The sequence below is a fragment of the Phacochoerus africanus genome, chromosome 15, assembly GCF_016906955.1.
Source record: "Phacochoerus africanus isolate WHEZ1 chromosome 15, ROS_Pafr_v1, whole genome shotgun sequence".
Classification (NCBI taxonomy): Eukaryota; Metazoa; Chordata; class Mammalia; order Artiodactyla; family Suidae; genus Phacochoerus; species Phacochoerus africanus.
Window position 1 is genome coordinate 73,232,164 of NC_062558.1, and position 19,197 is coordinate 73,251,360.

The 19,197-nt window shown below is 50.3% G+C and overlaps 1 protein-coding gene across 1 annotated transcript in view; it reads left to right on the plus strand.

Moving 5' to 3' along the window:
• The first annotated feature begins 6,533 nt into the window (after positions 1 to 6,533).
• HK1 (hexokinase 1) overlaps positions 6,534 to 19,197 on the plus strand; it is a 78,053-nt gene continuing 65,389 nt past the window's right edge. The window contains 1 exon segment of the mRNA XM_047762788.1: positions 6,534 to 6,653. Coding sequence (XP_047618744.1) covers positions 6,591 to 6,653 — 63 coding nt within the window. The 5' untranslated portion in view covers positions 6,534 to 6,590.

Consider the following 19,197-nt stretch of genomic DNA (forward strand, 5'->3'; position numbering starts at 1 on the left):
GACCAGGCTAGGCTTTTCTCAGCCTCCCAGAGGAATTGCAGTCCCCAAAGGAGAAGAGAAACCTTAGGACAGAAGCAGAGCAAGGTGTCTCTGGGATGTCAGGCCCTTTCTGAGCCAGGTAAATAGGTCAGGGTTGAGCAAGGGGCAAGGAGGCAGGGACATTAATGATACCTGTGAGGGTTGGGACTCGGGTGAAGCAAGAGAGGTGCTTAGGGTGCAAGGCCTCTCTTGCCTCACCTCAGCCTCAGCCCTAATACCTGAGGCCTTCGGCTTGTAAATTCTGGTTATCAGCTGAAAGTTGAAATGCTTACTGGGGCCAGTCAGCTGTGTGTACCAGTGAGGCAAGTGGGCTGGGTGGGGCCTGGGGCGAACTGCAGCACCCCTTCCTTGTCTGAAGGGGTCAGTAGTGGTCAGTGCCAGCAGACTGTGGGCAATGATAACATGGGCCCTGTGTGGCTAGATGCCAGAAACCTGGATTTAATTTTTAAATTATTTTTTAATTTAATTTTTTAGGGCCATACCCATGGCATATGGAAGTTCCCAGGCTAGGGGTCGAACTGGAGCTACAGCTGCCAGTGTATACCACAGGCCACAGCAACACAGGATCCAAGCCATGTCTGCCACCTACACCACAGCTCATGGCAATGCCGGATCCCCGCCAACTGAATGAGGCCAGGGATCGAGCCCACATCCTCACGGATACTAGTCGGATTCATCTCCACTATGCCACAACAGGAAATTCCAGAAACCTGGATTTTAAAGTGATAGCTCCTAATTTTCAAGCATTGGCTCATATATAAAAAACATTAGGTGGGCCAAATAAGATGTTTTAGCCTAGCGATGGTCAGTTTATAACCTCTGTTAGGATGTCATTGGAGGGCATCACCTTGGGTGCATGAAAGAGGAAATAAGGCAGGCTGAGAAGGTGATGCTATAACCCCAGCCATTCCTCACCAGCCGCCTTCTTCTTCTTCTTCTTCTTTTTTTTTTTTTTTTTTTTTTTGCTTTTTTAAGGCTGCACCCATGGCATATGGAGGTTCCCAGGCTAGGGGTTGAATCAGAACTATAGCTGCCAGCCTACGCCACAGACACAGCAACACCAGATCCGAGCCGCGTCTGCCACCCACACCACAGGTCACGGCAATGCCAGATCCTTAACCCACTGAGCAAGGCCAGGGATCGAACCTGCAACCTCATAGTTCCTAGTCGTATTTGTTTCTGCTGCTCCTTGATGGGAACTCCCTCACCAGCCTTCTCACTCAGGAAACAGAACTGTTGGCAAAGCTGATGAAAAGTCACGATGAACTTTCATCCCCCAGTGCTCCAGATCTGCAGAGTCACTAGGACCCTGGAGGAACCACTGTCCAAGAGAGACTGCAAAAATACTACTGGCCAGAGTTCCCATTGTGGCTCAGTGGTTAATGATCCTGATTAGTATCCATGAAGATGTGGATTCGATCTCTGGCCTTGCTCAGTGGGTTCAGGATCAGGTGCTGCTGTAAGCTATGGTGTAGGTTGCAGATGCGGCTCAGATCTGGAATTGCTGTGGCTGTGGTGTAGGCCTGTGGCTACAGCTCCGACTGGACCCCTAGCCTGGGAACCTCCAGTTGCCTTGGTTATGGCCCTAAAAAGACAAAAAAGAAAAAAAAATTCTACTGGCCAATTCATTTCAGACATTTCCTCCACATGCTCCGCGTAGAAAGTTAGGGTCTAAATCAGTCATTCTCATTCCTAGAAGTATTTGGGACTCACCTGGGGAACTTTCCAAAGGATATTTGGACTGCACCCTAGATCAATTCAGCTATCATCTCTGGGTCTGGGATCTGGGCATCAGCATTTGTAAAAGCTCTCCAGGTGATTCTTCTGTGCGGCCAGGTTGAACACCATGGATCTAACTAATAGAAACTCTAGGTCAAGCTCCCTTCCTGGTGCTTTTTTCCAGAATATGCCATGCATGACAGGCCTCTCCCCTGTGCCAGGATTCCAGGATGCTGCCCTGGAATGGACAGTGGCCTTAATTTCTTTCTTTTTTTTTTGCTTTCTCTTTCTCTTTGAGACCTTAAACAAGCTTTTTAAACTCCATAACCCTCATTGACTGATTAAATGGGGATAATGATATTTGTCCTTCTAACCTCACCAGCCTGTTGTCAGGAGAAATGAGGCAATAAATGAGAAACTCCTCTGTAAACTGTCAACATTATGCAAGCACTGCTGTTACAAGTGTGCTGCCAGATGCTGGGGTCCAGCTTTGATCTGCTGCAGAAGATTTCTGGTGTGACATTCCTAGTGCCATGGGTCTCATGTAAATTGTTATATTCTGACTTAGCCACAAGTTGCATTCTCTTACCATCAGGGGTGTTTTGTAGGGGGCAGCACTGTCTGACCCCCCACCCCCACCCCTACTGTAATTTGTACACAAGGAGGTCCTGTAAATAAACAGAGAAACCCAGGGCACTTCCAGGAAATGGGAGCGCCAGCTAGAGGGAGAGGGAAGAGCTAGGGAACTCGTCTTCCCATGGTCAAGGTCTTTGTTGCTCTCTGTCAGGGTCCATAGAGTAATCAGCAAAGGGGCCTGACTAGGGTCCAAGAGACATGTGTCAGCAAAAAAGAGGCAGAATAATGAAGAAGTGCATGGGGTGAGAACTGGCATGACAGAGAGCGGACATAGGCCCTGCTCTGAGCCTACTGGGGACAGAGCAGAGCAGCATGGGCTCTGGCCTCAGGAAGCTGTCTGATTGGGGTAGATAAGGCTGCCTCCGCACCCCCCACCCCCCTAGAAGACAGTCAACAATATCAGGCAGACTGTCATGACCCAGTGTTACTTATCTGAGAACCAGGTTGCAGCACGGAGGTAGGGAAGGGTGGACAGGGCACCAGCTGGGCACCAGAACTGGGTCTGGGTTCCAGCTCCAAACTCTGCCACAGCCCGACACTGGGCAGGATGGCCCACCTGCTGCTTCTCAGGTTCCTTGTCTATAAAGAAGAGTCTTGGTCTAGAACTAGATAGACACTGAGCACAGTCTGAGCTTGCCTTGTGGAAGTGCTGAGGCCTGGGAGAATGCACCAAGGAGCCAAGTTTAGGGAGGGTGGGAGAGCTGGGCCTCTGGCGAGCGGGAGGCTTGTCAGGTGGAGGTGAGTGGAGAAGGCCTAGCAAGCAGGGAAATGAGCAGGGGCTCAAACGGGATGCACTTGGTGTGTGGGGGCCAAAGACAGTGGGAAGTGGCTTTGCCGTGGCCAATGGTGGTGGAAGAGATAAGAGGGGAAGAGTGGAGTCAGATTACAGAAGGCCTCAGACAGCAGGTGGAGATGTTGAAACTGGCTCCATCAGGAAGGAGGGGGCCATCAAGGGATTTGGGGCAGGGTCATGATGTGATTAGGCTGCTTTTTAGCAGGATTCATGTGGCCAGGACCTCAGAATGACTTGGATGGCGGGAAGCCAGGAACAAGGAAGGATAGCTAGAAGACTCTTGTAATATTTCTGGCATGGGCTCGTGAGGACTGAGGGTTGGGAGGAGGCAGTGGGGCAGGCCTAGAGCTATTTCTCAGGAAACACTGATAGGCCTTGGGGTATGGCTGCATTCAAGGGGTGGAGAGAAGTGAATCCCCTTGAGAGTTTTACTCTCAAAGGCAGGGACGAGAAAGCATTGGCAGCCTCCCTGCCTGCAAGCAGAACATCTCAGGAGAGCCTGGCCATTGGAGGAAGGATTAGCTTCTCCATGGCTCCAGCTCAGATAATTTATCTCGGTTGTAATGAGGGCTTGGTGACCATGCAGGCTGGGCCTGGTTTAAGGGGGATGTGTGCTCCTGATCACTACACAGGGTTCATGCCACCTTCTTTCTAGTGTGAGACAGAGTGATGAACAAAGCACAGGTTTTTTTTTTGTTGTTGTTGTTTTTTGTTTTTGTCTTTTTAGGGCCATATCCATGGCATATGGAGGTTCTCAGGCTAGGGGTCCAATCCGACTGCAGCCGCCGGCCTATGACACAGCCACAGCAACACCAGATCTGAGCTGTGTCTGCAACCCAAACCACAGCTCACGGCAACACTGGATCCTTAACCCACTGAGTGAGGCCAGGGATCGAACCCACAACCTCAGGGTTCCTAGTCGGGTTCGTTAACCACTGAGCCACGACAGGAACTCCAAAGCACAGTTCTTGATCCTCATGAGTCTGGCAGAATCACGTTTGCAAGAGTCAAATGGCAAATTGTACCCATTCACCCAGTTTTGCTTTATGGCCACAGAGGTGGTCTAAGTGTTTGATGGATGCCAGAACACCTCTCTGTTCCTGGTTTATAATACTATTGGCGGGGGTGGGGGGGGTGGTGGTGGTGAACAGATCTAGGTTTTGTGAGGCTTGAAGCTTAAATAATTTGGGGGAGCCACTTTGGCAAATAATCCAAAATTATAAAGTTGCTAGGCCTTCTCAGTGCCTAGAATTGGGGGAATGCAAGTGAGAAGCCCTGAAATGTAAAACTCATCAGCTTCCCAATCAACCTTATAATAATACCGTTCCCGTTGTGGTGCAGCGGAAGTGAATCCGACTAGGAACCATGAGGTTGCGGGTCCGATCCCTCGCCTTGCTCAGTGGGTTAAGGATCCAGCGTTGCAGTGAGCTGTAGTGTAGGTTGCAGATGCAGCTCAGATCTGGCGTGGCTGTGGCTCTGGCATAGGCCAGTGGCTACAGCTCCAATTAGACCCCTAGCCTGGAAATCTCCATATGCTGCAGGTGCGGCCCTAAAAAGACAAAAAAGGCAAAATAATAATAATAATACCTACTGTTTATTAAGCATGTATTATAAGAAGGTATTTTATTTGTACTATTTCACAGCAACCAAGGTGGGCATTAGTATCTCCATGGTATAGGTGAGGAAGCAGGCTCAGAGAGTGACTCAGGATGCCACCTCCATAAAGCCAGGGGGCAGGGGCTATGCTCCTCATGGGCCACAGCTGAGTTCTTTTTCAATTGGTGGTGGCAAAAGCCATGCTCTTGAGGTTCCTGAGGGCTGTTCTGGACCTAAATCATCCCCTCCCGACTCTTCTGTACATTTCTTAGGCCTGACCAGGGCCCCAGGATCCAGGGCTAGGGTAGAGATTACCTGGTTGGATTCTGGCCATGTCAGGGCATCGAATGGTGAGCCTTGGTTCCTGTAAGGAACCATTTAGGCAGAGAGGGTGCAAACGATTGGTAGGACAGCAAATCCCAGGGGTGAGCACTGGCTTTGAAAACACAAAGAGCCAAGGTCTAATCGTGGACCTACAGCTTTCTGGTTGTATAGCAAAACACATGGCCTCAGTGAGCCTCCACCTGCTTGCGGGTTGAATCAGAATAGTAACCATTTCCTTGTATTTTGAGCTCATTACGTGTCCTCTTGTAGGGCGGAAAGCTCCCGGTGGTGTCTGGCACAGAAAAGCAATACATTTAAGAATGGCATGGTTGCCATTAGCCCTAGTAGCAGCAAAAACACCTGATTCCACACCTTCCTTCCCCCCTTTAAAGCTGAATGATTTTCCAAGGATTCCTCCTATCCCAACTAACTTCCTACCTGGAAGTGAAAACGGCGGCACCTAAGAGGGGCGCCTAAACTGTCCCTCAGTCTCCAGCAAGCCTGGATGTCCAAGAGGAAGAGAAGGCCTGGGGGATGGGGCCTCAAGTCCCGCCCAGCCGGCATGCGCCCTTTAGGAGGGCCTCAAGGACCAGTGACTCAGGGGCGGGTGGTGTGGGGCGTCGTTCTTAGTCTAACAATACAAATCCACCAGCCGGAGATTAGGCCAGGAGGGGCCACTGCACGGGCAGGGTGGGGTGGCGTGAGGTGACGCCCCGTCAGTGAGGACCCAGGTGGGGCTCCGCGCTCGGCCCCTTGGGCTCGCCAGAGAGGTGTGGCGTGGCGACCGGGTGCGAGGACCTAGAAGCCTCCGGATCTCGCTTCCGCCAGCAGAGGCCCCGTGCGCTTTCCACGCCCCCTTCTTCGAGGGCCCCCCCCCCCCCGCCTCCCCCGGACGTCTCCCCTTCCACGGAATTCGCGGGAGAGAGCCCTAATTTCCGAAGAAGGGGACCGCCCCCTCTAGGCTGCCCAGTTCGACAGCAAGCCTAGACAGGCGGTGCCTCCTCCCGCGTCCCCCCACCCCGCCGCCTGTGCCCCGCCCTAGCAGGACGCCGCCACGCGTGACGGTGCGCGCACAACAGCACCTCCCGCCCCTGCGCCGGCTCTCTACGTGGGGGACGTGCAGGGAGATGCTTGGCCTTGGGGGATTTCGCGGCATCGCCCGCCCCCTTTCCGGCGCGGGGAGGGGCGGCCGCCGCGCCCCCCCGGCCCCAGCCCAGCCTCCACCGCCTGGCTCTGCCGAGGCGCGCGGCAGCCAATGGGCGCCGAGGAGGTGGGCCGACTGGCGGCTGTCACCCTCCCGGGGACGGCGACGGGAGCGCGGAGACAGGGAACGCGCGAGCTGCCGCCGCGCCCCGGCTCGTGGGGGAGGAGCCGCCGAAGGAGGAGGAGCTGCGGAGCAGCCGCGGGAGGACCACTGCTCGCCCAGGCTGAGGAGGACAGACGCCCGCCCCACTCCTGCCGCCCGGCTCCTCCGACTGCCAGCATGATCGCCGCGCAGCTCCTGGCCTATTACTTCACCGAACTGAAGGATGACCAAATCAAAAAGGTGAGCCCCCACTGGCGCCGCCGCCCTGCGCTCTGCCAGCAGCGTTGCATTCCGGTATCCGCCGCAGCCGCCTCCATCCTCTCGCGCCCAGCCTTCCCCAGGCCAGCACTGGTTGGACTGCAGAGGGAAGGCTTTGCCCTTTGAGTCTCCCTGGGAATCGTGCGTGCGTGCGTGCGTGTGTGTGTGTGTTCGTGGGGGACGAGTAGGAAGACCCCGAGACTGGAGTGCTTGCTGCAGTGTCCTTGAAACAGGCTGTGGATGTCACATGGGCCCCCAGGCCATGTGGGATGGTGGTTGTGTGGGGACTGGTGGGCTGGTCCCCAGGGCCTGTTTGGTACCGTCCGAGCGCCGTGGGCGGAGGAGTGATCATGGAGATGCTGGGGAGGTGAGCGCGAAGCAGGCGGGGGTGCTGGCTGAAGGCCAGGCATCCCATATTTGGGGTTCCCGGCGGAGGGCGTCAGATGCCCGGGAAGGCTGTTACCCGGGCTCTCCCAGCTGCTTCGGCTGCTCCTTAATCTGAGGACTGGGCGACCAGCGCGCTGCTTCCTGGAACAGGGAGGGGCGCGGAGGCCACCGGAAACTTTGCTCACAGGCCTCAGGTCTGGAGCGGTTTGTCTGAATGGAATTTCTTTTTCCCTCTCCGCGACCGCTCTCTTAAGCTGTTATTTCCAGCCAGTCCAGGGAGCTCAAATAAGAGACTGGTCTTTTGAGTAGGATGGAGGCCTCGACATGTATGCTTGTGGCATGTGTGTACTTGCACAAGGATGTTTCTCCCTACCCTGAGGTGTTGCTGCCTTTGACTTTTAATGTAAAATACCATCTGCTGGCAGGCGTTAAAGGTGTACCTCTCTCTTATACCAACGTTTGCACTACATTTTTAAGAAACAGCCTAGGCCGTATAGGGAAAGATGCCCATTTTATCAGTTCCAAGCCTGGCACAGGCTCCTGACCACCTCACAGCCAGCATGGTGACATTAGTGCTGGGATAAGCTAGGGTAGACAGCAAAGTCAACTTGACCTGGGAGTTCAAACAAGGGTGCTACCTACAGGTGAGAGGCAGGAGCCTCAGGCCCCCAGCCACAGGATGTTCAAGGCTCTTCCTTACCAACCTAGACAACCCCTTCCTCTGGCACAATACGAAACTGGCCTGCTGAGGGCAGTGACCTCATCAAGGTCACCCGAGGAGTTACAGGGAGAGTCAGGGCGAGACCCGGGTCTCCGCCTCTCTCTTGGGAACTTGACCGAAGCTCCTCCTGGAAGTCAGCTGACAGGGAGGTGCTGAGGCAAAGGCCTGGGGGATGCTGCTTGGATCCTGGATTCTGTGCTGAGTGGGCACCAGAGTGGGGCAGTTAGAAGACAGGCCTGGGAATGTGCCACGGCCCCTCATGGCTACAAGCTGTGGTGACTCTGGAGTTGTCAAACTGTGGGACTCATGCTTGCTCCCGTGGAGCACCCTGGAGCTTCCGAACTTCTGGCCACTGAGCTGAGGGAGCTGCAAATGCCAATTCGTGCATTTCACCAGTTTTCTTCAGTGATGCCGTCAATCATCCATGTTCTTCCTGTTTCACAGTGGGGGACTTAAAGTATAGATGAGTTCACTGCCCTTACCCTGCACGTGGTGCCCCCAGAGTTCAAGACAGCAGATTACTGAGGCAGGGACCCTGATGCCCCTGATGCCTCCAGCATCTGTAGCCACCAATATCCGAGTGGCTGCCAGGGGCCAAGTTGGGTTGAGGTTTGGACTGCCTTCAGTGAGACCCATTTTAGCAGACATGCAGAGTCTTGTGTGGCTCCAGAGCTCTCCACTCCTCTGGTGGCCTGACTCACATTCTATCCACCAGGGTCCTGATGGTATGACTTCTGAATCAGTTGATCCTCAAATGCCTTTTCCTCTGAGACTGGCATTCTGAAATTCCCTTCCCGCCCTCCTCTGGCCTCAAGATGTTGCCAGAGGAGGGTCTTGAGGTCAAAGCTTCCACCAGATGATGTTATTGGTCAAGGAGAGTCTTAAAAAAACAAGAGGGCTTTCTTGCACTTCACAGAGATCTTAGCTGCAGTTCTTAAGCTGCTTTCTGTAGGGAGAGTATATGGAGTCCTGCCAGGGGGTCACCTAGATCTGCATGACGGGCTGAGTGGCACCGCCATCCATGAGTGTGGCCCTTAGGAAACTTCCTGGGCCTCCTGGGCACACACTGGACCCTTGCTCTGATGACCTAGTCAGTTTTCCCAGTCCCTACCTGTGCAGATCCTAGGGAACTGCCTCTGCTCTCCTGGGACTCAGGACTTATTAGAGACCAGCTGTTCCTACCCATTACTTACCCTAGGAAAGACTGGGTGGTGTTGCAGGACCCCAAGCCCTGTTCTTCCTGCAGGAACTGGGCCCTACCTGCAACCTGATGAGGATCCAGTAAAGACAGCACAGCCCCCCTCTCCCCCAACCTGCCACAGTGAGCAGCCATGATGATTCAGCCCTCCAGCCCAAGGCGGCCTCTGGGACCCTGGTTCAGCTCCAGCAACCCTCACTAATCTTCATCCATCTTCTTGCCCTCTGGTATGAGGTTAGGGAGAGGAAAGATGGGGACGATGCCAGGGAAGGTTTGCGGGATTGCTCAGGATACAAAAGTGATCGTGAAAGGGTGTCTTTTCTCTCCCTGTTGCCTATGAGACTCATCAGTCATTCAACCTCATAAATATATCCTGGGTTGAAACAGCCAAGGCTCTGGCTTCCCAGCATCACGCCCGCATTTTCCAGACTGCTTCTGCACAGTGTTGATGATGGGGTGCCATGGAAAGGGTGTCCTGGCATTGGACTGAAGTAAGTACCGAACAGATTTCCCTTTCACTCTTCTAGTGCTTTGAGGAGGAAAAGGAAGCATGTGTGTCCTTGTGAAAGATTTATCAGAATCCCAGACATCTGTTAATTCTGCAGCTGGAGTCTGAGTCTTTTGAACTCCAAATAACTTTTAGCATGTTCCTCATCTCACCTATGTCTTCTTGGGTTAGCCATTAGGAGCCTGAAGGAGGGTGAAGGATTGCATAGCGTTCTGTTCCTTTAGGAAGGGGAAATGGGTCTAGAAAAGTCAGAACTTGGCTTCTAAAGAAAGACTAGGCTTCCTTTGTTCCAGGGTTGTCTTCATGGTGAGCAAATGCCAGTGAATCTTCTGTGTGAGGGACCCCCATGACCCTAAAGAATTCCCTTCAGCAGGTAAACAATAGGTGTGACTTGTCCAGTGACTGAACCCAGAGTCCTCGAGTGCTTGGCTGAGTCCTCGAGTGCTTGGCCTAGGAAGGTAGAAGAGAATAAGCTTAGTAGTTAAAGGGCTACCGAGTTCTGTTTCCTCAGAGCCCATGTGTCCCATTGACAAAACCAAGCATTTTTTAAAAAGTGCCTGAAGTTCCCAGCAGAATGGAAAAGAATCCGACTAGGAACCATGAGGTTGCGGGTTTGAACAGCGCAGCAGAAACGAATCTGGCTAGGAACCATGAGGTTGCAGGTTTGATCCCTGGCATGGCTTAGTAGGTTAGGATCCAGTATTGCCATGTGCTGTGGTGTAGGTTGCAGCATGGCTCAGATCCCCCATTGCTGTGGCTGTGGTGTAGGCCAGCAGCAGTAGCTCAGATTAAACCCCTAGCCTGGGAACCTCCATATGCTGCAGGTGCAGCCCTAAAAAGCAAAAATAAATAAATAAATAAAATGCTCATTTCCTTATTGCTCGGGAGTGAGAGAGCTAAGGATTAGGAAATTATGAAAAATATCTCATGCACCTCTTTTTGAGGTGAGGGTGTGCCCACAGCATGTGAGAGTTCCCAGGCCAGGAATTGAACCTGTGCCACAGCAGCGAGCCGAGCCGCTGCAGTGACAGCCGTGGATCCTTAACCAGCTGTGCCACAAGGGAACTCCTCTCATGCACTTTTTGATCTGGTGTTACATAAATACCCAGTAAGAGCCTCAGTCCTTGGTGTATCTTCGTTTCATCATCCCTGTCCCCTCTACCTTGGATGGTCCTTGGAGTTCTCCCCAGAGAAAATCCCCAACACTTCATTTGGTTTGATAATTTGGGACTGTCGTGAGGGCATAAACTGGGAAAGCTGGTGGGTATGAGGGACTTTCACATCTGGCCGTGCCACGCTGTCCTCCCACACGCCTCCTGTTTTCTGGAGAAGGCACAGGCAGCTTTCTCCTAAAAGCACTGATTTGTCTCTCTGTGCATGTCTGCAGTCAAGGATTCCTGCCTGATAGAATTAGCCATTGGAGTTAGCTGTGAACGTGCCTGAGGAGGCCCCCAGAGGAGGTACTGGATAGAGGGGCAGCCATACACCTCCACCTCCAGGAAGCAGTCCTGGCTACACCACTGTCACCTGCTTTTTGCTTTGAGAACCTTTGGAATCAAATCTGATTGGGGAAACTCACTCATTTCTTCAGAAAATCTTTGAGTCCCTTTTTATGTGCAGACTACTGTGCAAGGCTGGGGTGATGACTAGGAACCTGGTAGAAATAGTCCCTATTCTCGTAGAGTATAAATAATTATTTGCTGTCTTACGATAAGTGCAAAGCATAGAATGCTATGAGAGCTGTTGGAGCCAGTGGTCAGATCTCGGGTGGGAAATCACTAGCCTCAGAGTTGCTTAAAGTCAGTTTCTAGATGTGCAAATTGGAATATTCTACCTAGAAACTGTAGTTTTGCTCTCTTTTTAATGGTTTGTTATTGCTGAGCATTCCCAAACACCTTATGGGTGCCATATCAGGTATCAGGTGTGTGCATCTGTATATATGCACATATATGTTTGTATATATGTGTGTCTATATCTGGCAGTACACACAAAAAGTACTAACCTACGTGTGAGCGCACGCTTTCATCGGATTTTTCAAAAACCTCAGTGAGGTTGTCAGGACAGGAAGTATTATCCCCCAGATCCCAGGGCCAGGGCGTCCCAGGGCAGGCCTCTGAGCCCAACCCACCACCCCCACCCCCCAACCTCAGCAACTCCTCTGGACATCCTGCTGCCTGCTTTGTGTGCTATAGACAGAAGGCAGAGATTTTATTCCCCATTTAGAAACAGGGACTGATTGGAGGCCCAGAGGAGTTAAGTGGGTTTCTCAAGGTCTTAGAAAATCCGGAAGGCTATTCTTGCTTCCCCTGCTTCTTTCCTCCAGGAGAAAAACCCATCTTTGTTGATTTTAATGATTTAACTTGGAATCTGTATTTAATTATAATTATTATTATTTTTGTCTTTTTAGGGTTGTACCCACAGCTTGTGGAGGTTCCCAGGCTAGGGGTCTAATCGGAGCTGTAGCCACTGGCCTATACCACAGCCACAGCAACTCCAGATCCGAGCTGCATCTGCGACCTACACCACAGCTCACAGCAATGCTGGATCCTTAACCCACTGAGCGAGACCAGGGATCAAACCCGTAACCTCATGGTCCCTAGTTGGATTTGTTTCTGCTGTGCCACAGCAGAAACTCCTGGAATCTGTATTTTAATTCCCACCCCCACAAATCAATCCATGTGAATTAATTTGTTCTTAGGAAATATTTGAGGTGCCTAAAAAATATTGAAGTTAACAAACAGTTGTGTATCCACTACACAGCCTGAGAAGAAACAGACAATTACAATTACCTCACAGACACAACTGAAACCCCTTCTATGCCTGTCTTCATCCCATTTGTTTGCCTTTGGGAGGTGAACTCTGTCCTGAATTTGCTGTTTATCATTTCCTGCATGTTTTTATGCTGTTATTACATATCATGTATCTATAAAGAGTATATAATGTTACTTTATATGGTTTTAACCTTTTGTAAATGGTGTTATCCTGTTTGTATGCTGCAACTTGCTTTCTTTTTTAGCTCAACTTTGTATATTGGGATTCTGTCATGTTGATCCATATACCTCTGTTTCATCAATTTAAACTGTTATATGCTCTTATGTTGTGTGCACACACAAGACTAATTTTTATCTGTTCTTTTGGTGGGCCTTTGGGTTTCTGATTTCTTAAACTACAAATAGTGCCACAATGGAGTTCCCATTGCGGATCAGCAGAAATGAATCCGACTAGTATCCATGAGGACTCAGGTTCGATCCCTGGCCTCACTTTGTGGGTTAAGGATCTGGCATTGCCATGAGCTGTGGTGTAGGTCGCAGACGGGGCTTGGATCTGATGCTGTGGCTGTGGCTGGCCAGCAGCTACAGCTCCTATTCGACCCCTAGCCTGGGAATCTCCATATGTCATGGGTGCAGCCCCACACACTCCTCTCTTCCTGGGTGGATCTGACCCAGGCAGGGCTGGCTTTTCAGTCCCTTGAGCCATTCTCTATTATAGAAAGCTCAAGCCGGCAGCCTCTCTTAGACTATCTTCCTTAAAAGGAGAGGGTGGCCGTGCCCCCCGTGGCCAGAAAACTGAAATGTGAAGTCTGCAGCCCAGCCCTTTGCAAACAGAAGCCGAGCTTGCTGTCCCCATGAGAGGCAGAAAAATGTCAGATCATGTTCATCTGATTCCATGCTTGGTTACAGGTGTACAGACACTGAGGCCCTGGGGGTACCTTGGAGGGAGGGACCTATCGAAAGCCTATTAGGGGCCTGCCTTTCCTAAAATGAGTCTTATTTCATCATCAGTAGTAATAATACTAATCGAAGCAACACATAATGCCTGTCACCTCTGCTGCACCAAAGGCATTACATCCCCACAGCAGCCTTGTGATGCGTGGGTCCTCTTATGATCTCCACTTTCGGCGACGACCCTGAGGCTCACATAGTCAACAGAAGGGCCAGCATTCAGACCGTTCAAGTCTGCTGGTGGAACCCCCACTTTTTTTTTTTTTAATTGAAATGTAATTCATTTACCAGACAACTTAACCATTTTAAAAAGTGCTGTGGCAAAATGGGATCGGCAGTGTCTTGGGAGTACTGTGATGTAGGTTTGATCCCCAGATCGGCACGTGGGTTGGGGATCCAGCATTGCTGCAGCTGTAGCTTAGGTCACAACTGCGGCTCAGATCTGATCCCTGGGCTGGGAACTCCATATGCCACAGGACAAAAAAAGGGGGGGGCAAGACTGGGAATTCACTGGTGGCTCAGTGGGTTAAGGATCTGGCATTGTCACTTGGATGGTTGCTTGGATAGCTCAGGTCACTGCTGTGGCAAGAATTTGATCCCTGGCCAAATTGCCTCAGTGATCCTGCCACTTCCCAATCTGGTCAAAAGTCTATACAGGTTCCTGTGGTTCCACACCAACCCTTGGTACAGTCAACCCTTTAAATTTTTTCATAGTTTGAAAGAGACTGTTTCTTCCCAGTCATTTCCATTCAGGTTGCAGCATTCGCGCTTGGCTTAAAACCAGTCATTTCCTCATTTACCTTATGAAGCAGGGCCCGCTGTCAAGCACTCCTGGGTGGCGTTGATAGGTCTCATCTTAAACAGTGCTCGCCCTGTGACTATTTGCAGTGCCCAGAAGGGAGGAGGCGGCGAGGCAGAGATAGGTTTGGGAGGGCTCCCTGCCTCCCCTTGTGCTCTAGTGTGAATCTCTTAAACTTTTCTGGGAATTAAAACACACACGTGTGATTTTGCCCCCACAACTGCGGCTCAGATCTGATCCCTGGGCTGGGAACTCCATATGCCACAGGACAAAAAAAAGGGGGGCAAGACTGGGAATTCGCTGGTGGCTCAGTGGGTTAAGGATCTGGCATTGTCACTTGGATGGCTGCTTGGATAGCGCAGGTCACTGCTGTGGCAAGAATTTGATCCCTGGCCCCTGAACTTTCACATGCTGAGTGTCACCAAAAATAAAATTAAAGTGCAAGTCTGTGGTGTTAGTACATTTGTAAGATTGTGAAACCATCACCACCATCTAATTCCAGAACATTTTCATCACTCCCAAAAGAGACCTTATACCCATTAAGCAGTCACTTCCCATTGCCTCCTCCACCTTGGGATCTACTAATGTACTTTCTTTTTTTTTCTTTTTTTTGTCTTTTTGCTATTTCTAGGGCCACTCCCATGTGGCATATGGAGGTTCCCAGGCTAGGGGTCCAATCGGAGCTGTAGCCGCTGGCCTACGCCAGAGCCACAGCAACGCGGGATCCAAGCCGTGTCTGCAACCTACACCACAGCTCACGGCAACGCCGGATCCTTAATCCACTGAGCAAGGGCAGGGACCAAAGCCGCAACCTCATGGTTCCTAGTCGGATTCGTTAACCACTGCGCCACGACGGGAACTCCCTCTTTTTTTTTTCTTAATTAAAGTATAGTTGATAACACTTAGCATGTTTTCAAGGTTCATCCATACTGTAGCATGTATGAAAACTTCAGTTCTTTTTATTGCTGAGTAATATTCACTTGTGTCTGTATTCCACATTTTTTTGTATTTTTTAAAACTACTCAATGAATTTATTACATTTATAGTTGTACAATGATCATCACAATCTGATTTTATAGGATTTCCATCCCACAACCCCAGCGCATCCCCCCACCCACTGAACTGTCTCCTTCAGAAACCATACGTTTTTCAAAGTCTGTGAGTCCATATCTGTTCTGCAAAGAAGTTCATTCTGTCCTTTTTTCAGATTCCACATGTCAGTGGAAGCATTTGATGTTAGTGTCTCATTGTATGGCTGACTTCACTTACCGTGATAATTTCTAGGTCCATCCATGTTGCTAAAAATGCCGGTATTTCGTTCCTTTTAATGGCTGAGTAATATTCCATTGTGTATATGTACCACATCTTCTGGATCCACTCCTCTGTCGATGGACATTTAGGTTGTTTCCATGTCTTGGCTATTGCAAATAGTGCTGCAGTGAACATTGGAGTACATGTGTCTTTGCGAGTCGTTTTCTCTGGATAGATGCCCAGGAGTGGGATCCACATTTTGTTTATGCCATTTGTCAGTTGACTGACACTTGGTTTGTTTCCACTTAGAGGCTGCTCTGATAATGCTGCTGTGAACATTTGCATTTCATTTCTCCTGGGCATATGCGTAGGAGTGGAATTGCTGGGAGAGCCCCTGCTTCTGTCCACCTGCAAAATTTAGAAATGAGGAAACCAAGGCCCTCAAGTGGTGAAGTGACTTGCTGATGACTACACAGCTCGGGCATGATAGGGATAGAAACACTGCCAAGTCCCCTGACTCAGAAACCCGTGTTCTCTCCACCATACCACATCCAACTCTCATTTTGCTGTTTAGGGAAACAGATCCAAGCAGGGAAAGAGCGGAGTTGAGCACAGGGCCCTTCAAGTTCGACTCCCATCTCCCCTTCCTTCCCTTCCCCGCCCCCCCCCCCCCAGCCTTTCCGGCAACTAACTGGATTGTGCCCCACCTCCCCTCCCCAACCTTCTACTGTCAACTGCTCCCTGGTGACCAACTCCCTCATCTTGGAAAGGAAATTGACACAATAAAGTCTTTACAGGGAAATGTTAGGAATTTTCTCTGGTTTTCAAATTTCTCCCTGTGTGCTTTCCATTTGTCCCATCCCCCCCCCCATCCTCTTTGCATTTAAAAGAGGACACTATGGGCGGCCAAAACTTACCCTGCAAGAAGGCCCCCTAATGCTCCCTTGTAGGCGTTATTAGTCTAGCTTTTTCTCCCAGCTTCTGGCTGGCCCTACTGTAAGAAGCTGATTCCTTGGTTGATTGACACGTGGGGTTTGCCTCCAGCCATGTTATTCAGTCTGACCTCATTTCTCTGATGTCCCCTGGTGCTTCTCTGGGTGGGTGGGATGAGTGACTCCAGGCCATCATTGTAACAAAGACATCACCTCACATTTGCAAAGTTCTGTTCCATTTTCAAAATACTTTTACATGCTTGATTTAGTGGAGTCCTTCTGGCAAGTTTGGATGTAGCTGTTTCTTCCTGCATCTTCCATGTGAGGCAGGTGAGTCTTAGGAAGTGGAATTGATGTGATCTTGGTAGCCAGAAAGCAGAAGGGTTGGGATGAGGACACAGATCTGTCTGATGCCAGCTCTCACTGTTTGCAGATCCAGGACTTTGGTCCAGGGCTTCAGGCTTCCAAGGCAGTACATTGCAAGTGGTCTCCCAGCAGAAATCATCTCGCAAGGCTCCCATGATGGGGACGTGATTGGAGAGCTAGAGCCATGCTCTCCACAACTGTGGCTACCAGCCACGTGTGGCTCTTGAGCACTTGAAAGGTGGCAAATCCGGTTTGATATGTGCTATTGAATGTAAAATACAGGATTCTGAAGACTTTATATGACACAAAAATAGTAAAATAGCTCATCGATAATTTAAAAAATACTAATTAGGTAGTTCCATTAGTGGTACCGAAAGTTAAGTATCTGGGCATTGTCACTGCAGTGGCTTGGGTTGCTGCTGTGATGTGGGTTCGACCCCTGGCCTGAGAACTTCTATATGCCTTGGGCATGGCCAAAAAATAAAATAAATAGAAACAAATAAATAAATACTAATTACATGTAGGAATAATATTTTAGATACATTGGGTTAAATAGAATGCTATTAAATCAATTTCACCTTTTTTTTTTTAATGTGACTACTAGAACATTTTAAATTATGTATGTGGCTTGCATTGTATTCTTATTGGAAGCTTTCTGTTAGATAGTGAATTTTGTGGCTCTGAAGTTTGGAAAGAGGCACTCTGAATTTAAGGCAGTGGGGTCCAGGGATCCTTGGGCCTCAGTCTCCACATTTGTGAAGCCAGGAGGCTGTAATCCATTGTCTTTAAAGGATCCCACTAGCTTGAGCAGTGTTGTTAGCAGACAGCAAGCTCTCTGGGCCTCAGTTGCCTTATCTGTCAGATGAGGTAAATGATTCCTGCCTTACTATCTATCAAATCAGAGGACAGAGAGGGAAGCACTTGGAAAGCATACAGAACTATACACATGCCAGATGTTATCGCTGTTGTTCACCTGGAACACACCTGTATGGTACGGAGTGCAGCTTCCTGGATAACAGAGGGCAGGCAGCCTGAGCCGGGGCAGGGATCCTAGGTATCCCTCTGCTTTGCCACCATTGGATTCTGAAAAGCCTGTGTTCTGAGAAATCTAGAGTGTCCTGGAACTCCTATACCCACCATAGTGAGAACGAGAGGGCAGTTTTCATTCTTCTTCTTCTTCTTTTTCTTTTTTTGGTCTTTTTAGGGCTGTACCTGTGGCATATGGAGGTTCCCAGGCTAGGGGTTGAATTGGAGCTGTAGTTACTGGCCTACACCCCAGCCACCGCAACATGGGATCCGAGCTGTGTCTTCGACCTACACCACAGCTCACAGCAACACCAGATCCTTAACCCACTGAGGGAGGCCAGGGATTGAACGTGCGTTCTCATGGATACTAGTCAGATTGGTTTTCTGCTGAGCCACGACGGGACCTCCTGTTATTCTTTTACTGATGGAAAAACACAGAGATGGAAGTGACTTGCCCAAGGTTACAGAAGGAATCTGTGTAGCTGGTGGAGGCCTGAGGTCCTTTGCTTTCAGCCCAGCCTGCTCCCACCACTGCAGTATTTGTAAGCTGTGGCTCTGTGGTCTGGGGGTTGTCCCGTGGTGAAACCAGACCTGTCCTTACTTTGGATCCTCTCTTCTCTTTTGTCTGGAAGCACCTGGGACATAGGAAACTGTGAGTCTGGAGGCTGGCCCCTGCCCAAGCCATTGACCACGAGGTCCAGAATGAAGCCTGTTGTTCTTGCCCCGCCACATTCCAGGGCTGTTCTGTTTCCCTTGAGGGACCTAGTACCTCCTTTATTTTTAGCTTGTTCAGTGTGACAAGCTTTGTTCTCATCCTGTGCAAGGGCTTAGTCTCTCACCAGCAGAAAGCTCCTCTTAGCATTAGCCAAGGTCACCAGGAGAACCTTGGACATGACCTCAGGGCCTTATGTATGAGCAAGAGGCATATGGGGAAGTAGGGGAGGAGCACTGGGATTGGGGTCTTAAGCCAGAGGCCCCCACCCCCACCCCCGAGTGCTGGTTGCTCAGGACTTCAGCTTGGCTGCACAGCCCCTGCTTCTTCCCATGGAAAATGGGCCGATAACGCCCACCCTGTAGGTGTGCAGATCGGATTAGGGCAGGTGGAAATGCCCAGCAGGGACCCCAACCTTATTATGTAGATTGTTGCTACATCTGGGTTCTCGGAACCTCAGTTTCCTCATCAAGAATGGGGGTCCCATTTTCCTCCAGATTTGTTGATTAAATAGAAGTGCTGTCTGAACAGTCCGTGAAATGGAACTGTCAGTTCAGAAGCATAAATAAAATGATGGACAAGGGACTGAGAGCTTTGTTTGACTCTTGCAAAATGATAGACAAGGGACAGAGAGCTTTGTCTAACTCTTGCAAAAGGGACGGGGGAAGGGAAGCTCCCCTTACAGTGTTTCAACATGCCAAAGGGGCCCCTTAAGCTCTGGGAATGTTCGCACACACAATTTTCCCTCAGAAGCCTCTACAGTGGACTTTATCTTCCCGAACACGTTTCCTCTGTCAGGTAGTCAGCAGTCTCTGTGAGCCTTGAACAGAGGAGACTCCTGATTATCTGTAGAGCTTTTATGTCCCCCCCTGGGCCTCAAGGTGCAGATGTTGTGAGGGACAGT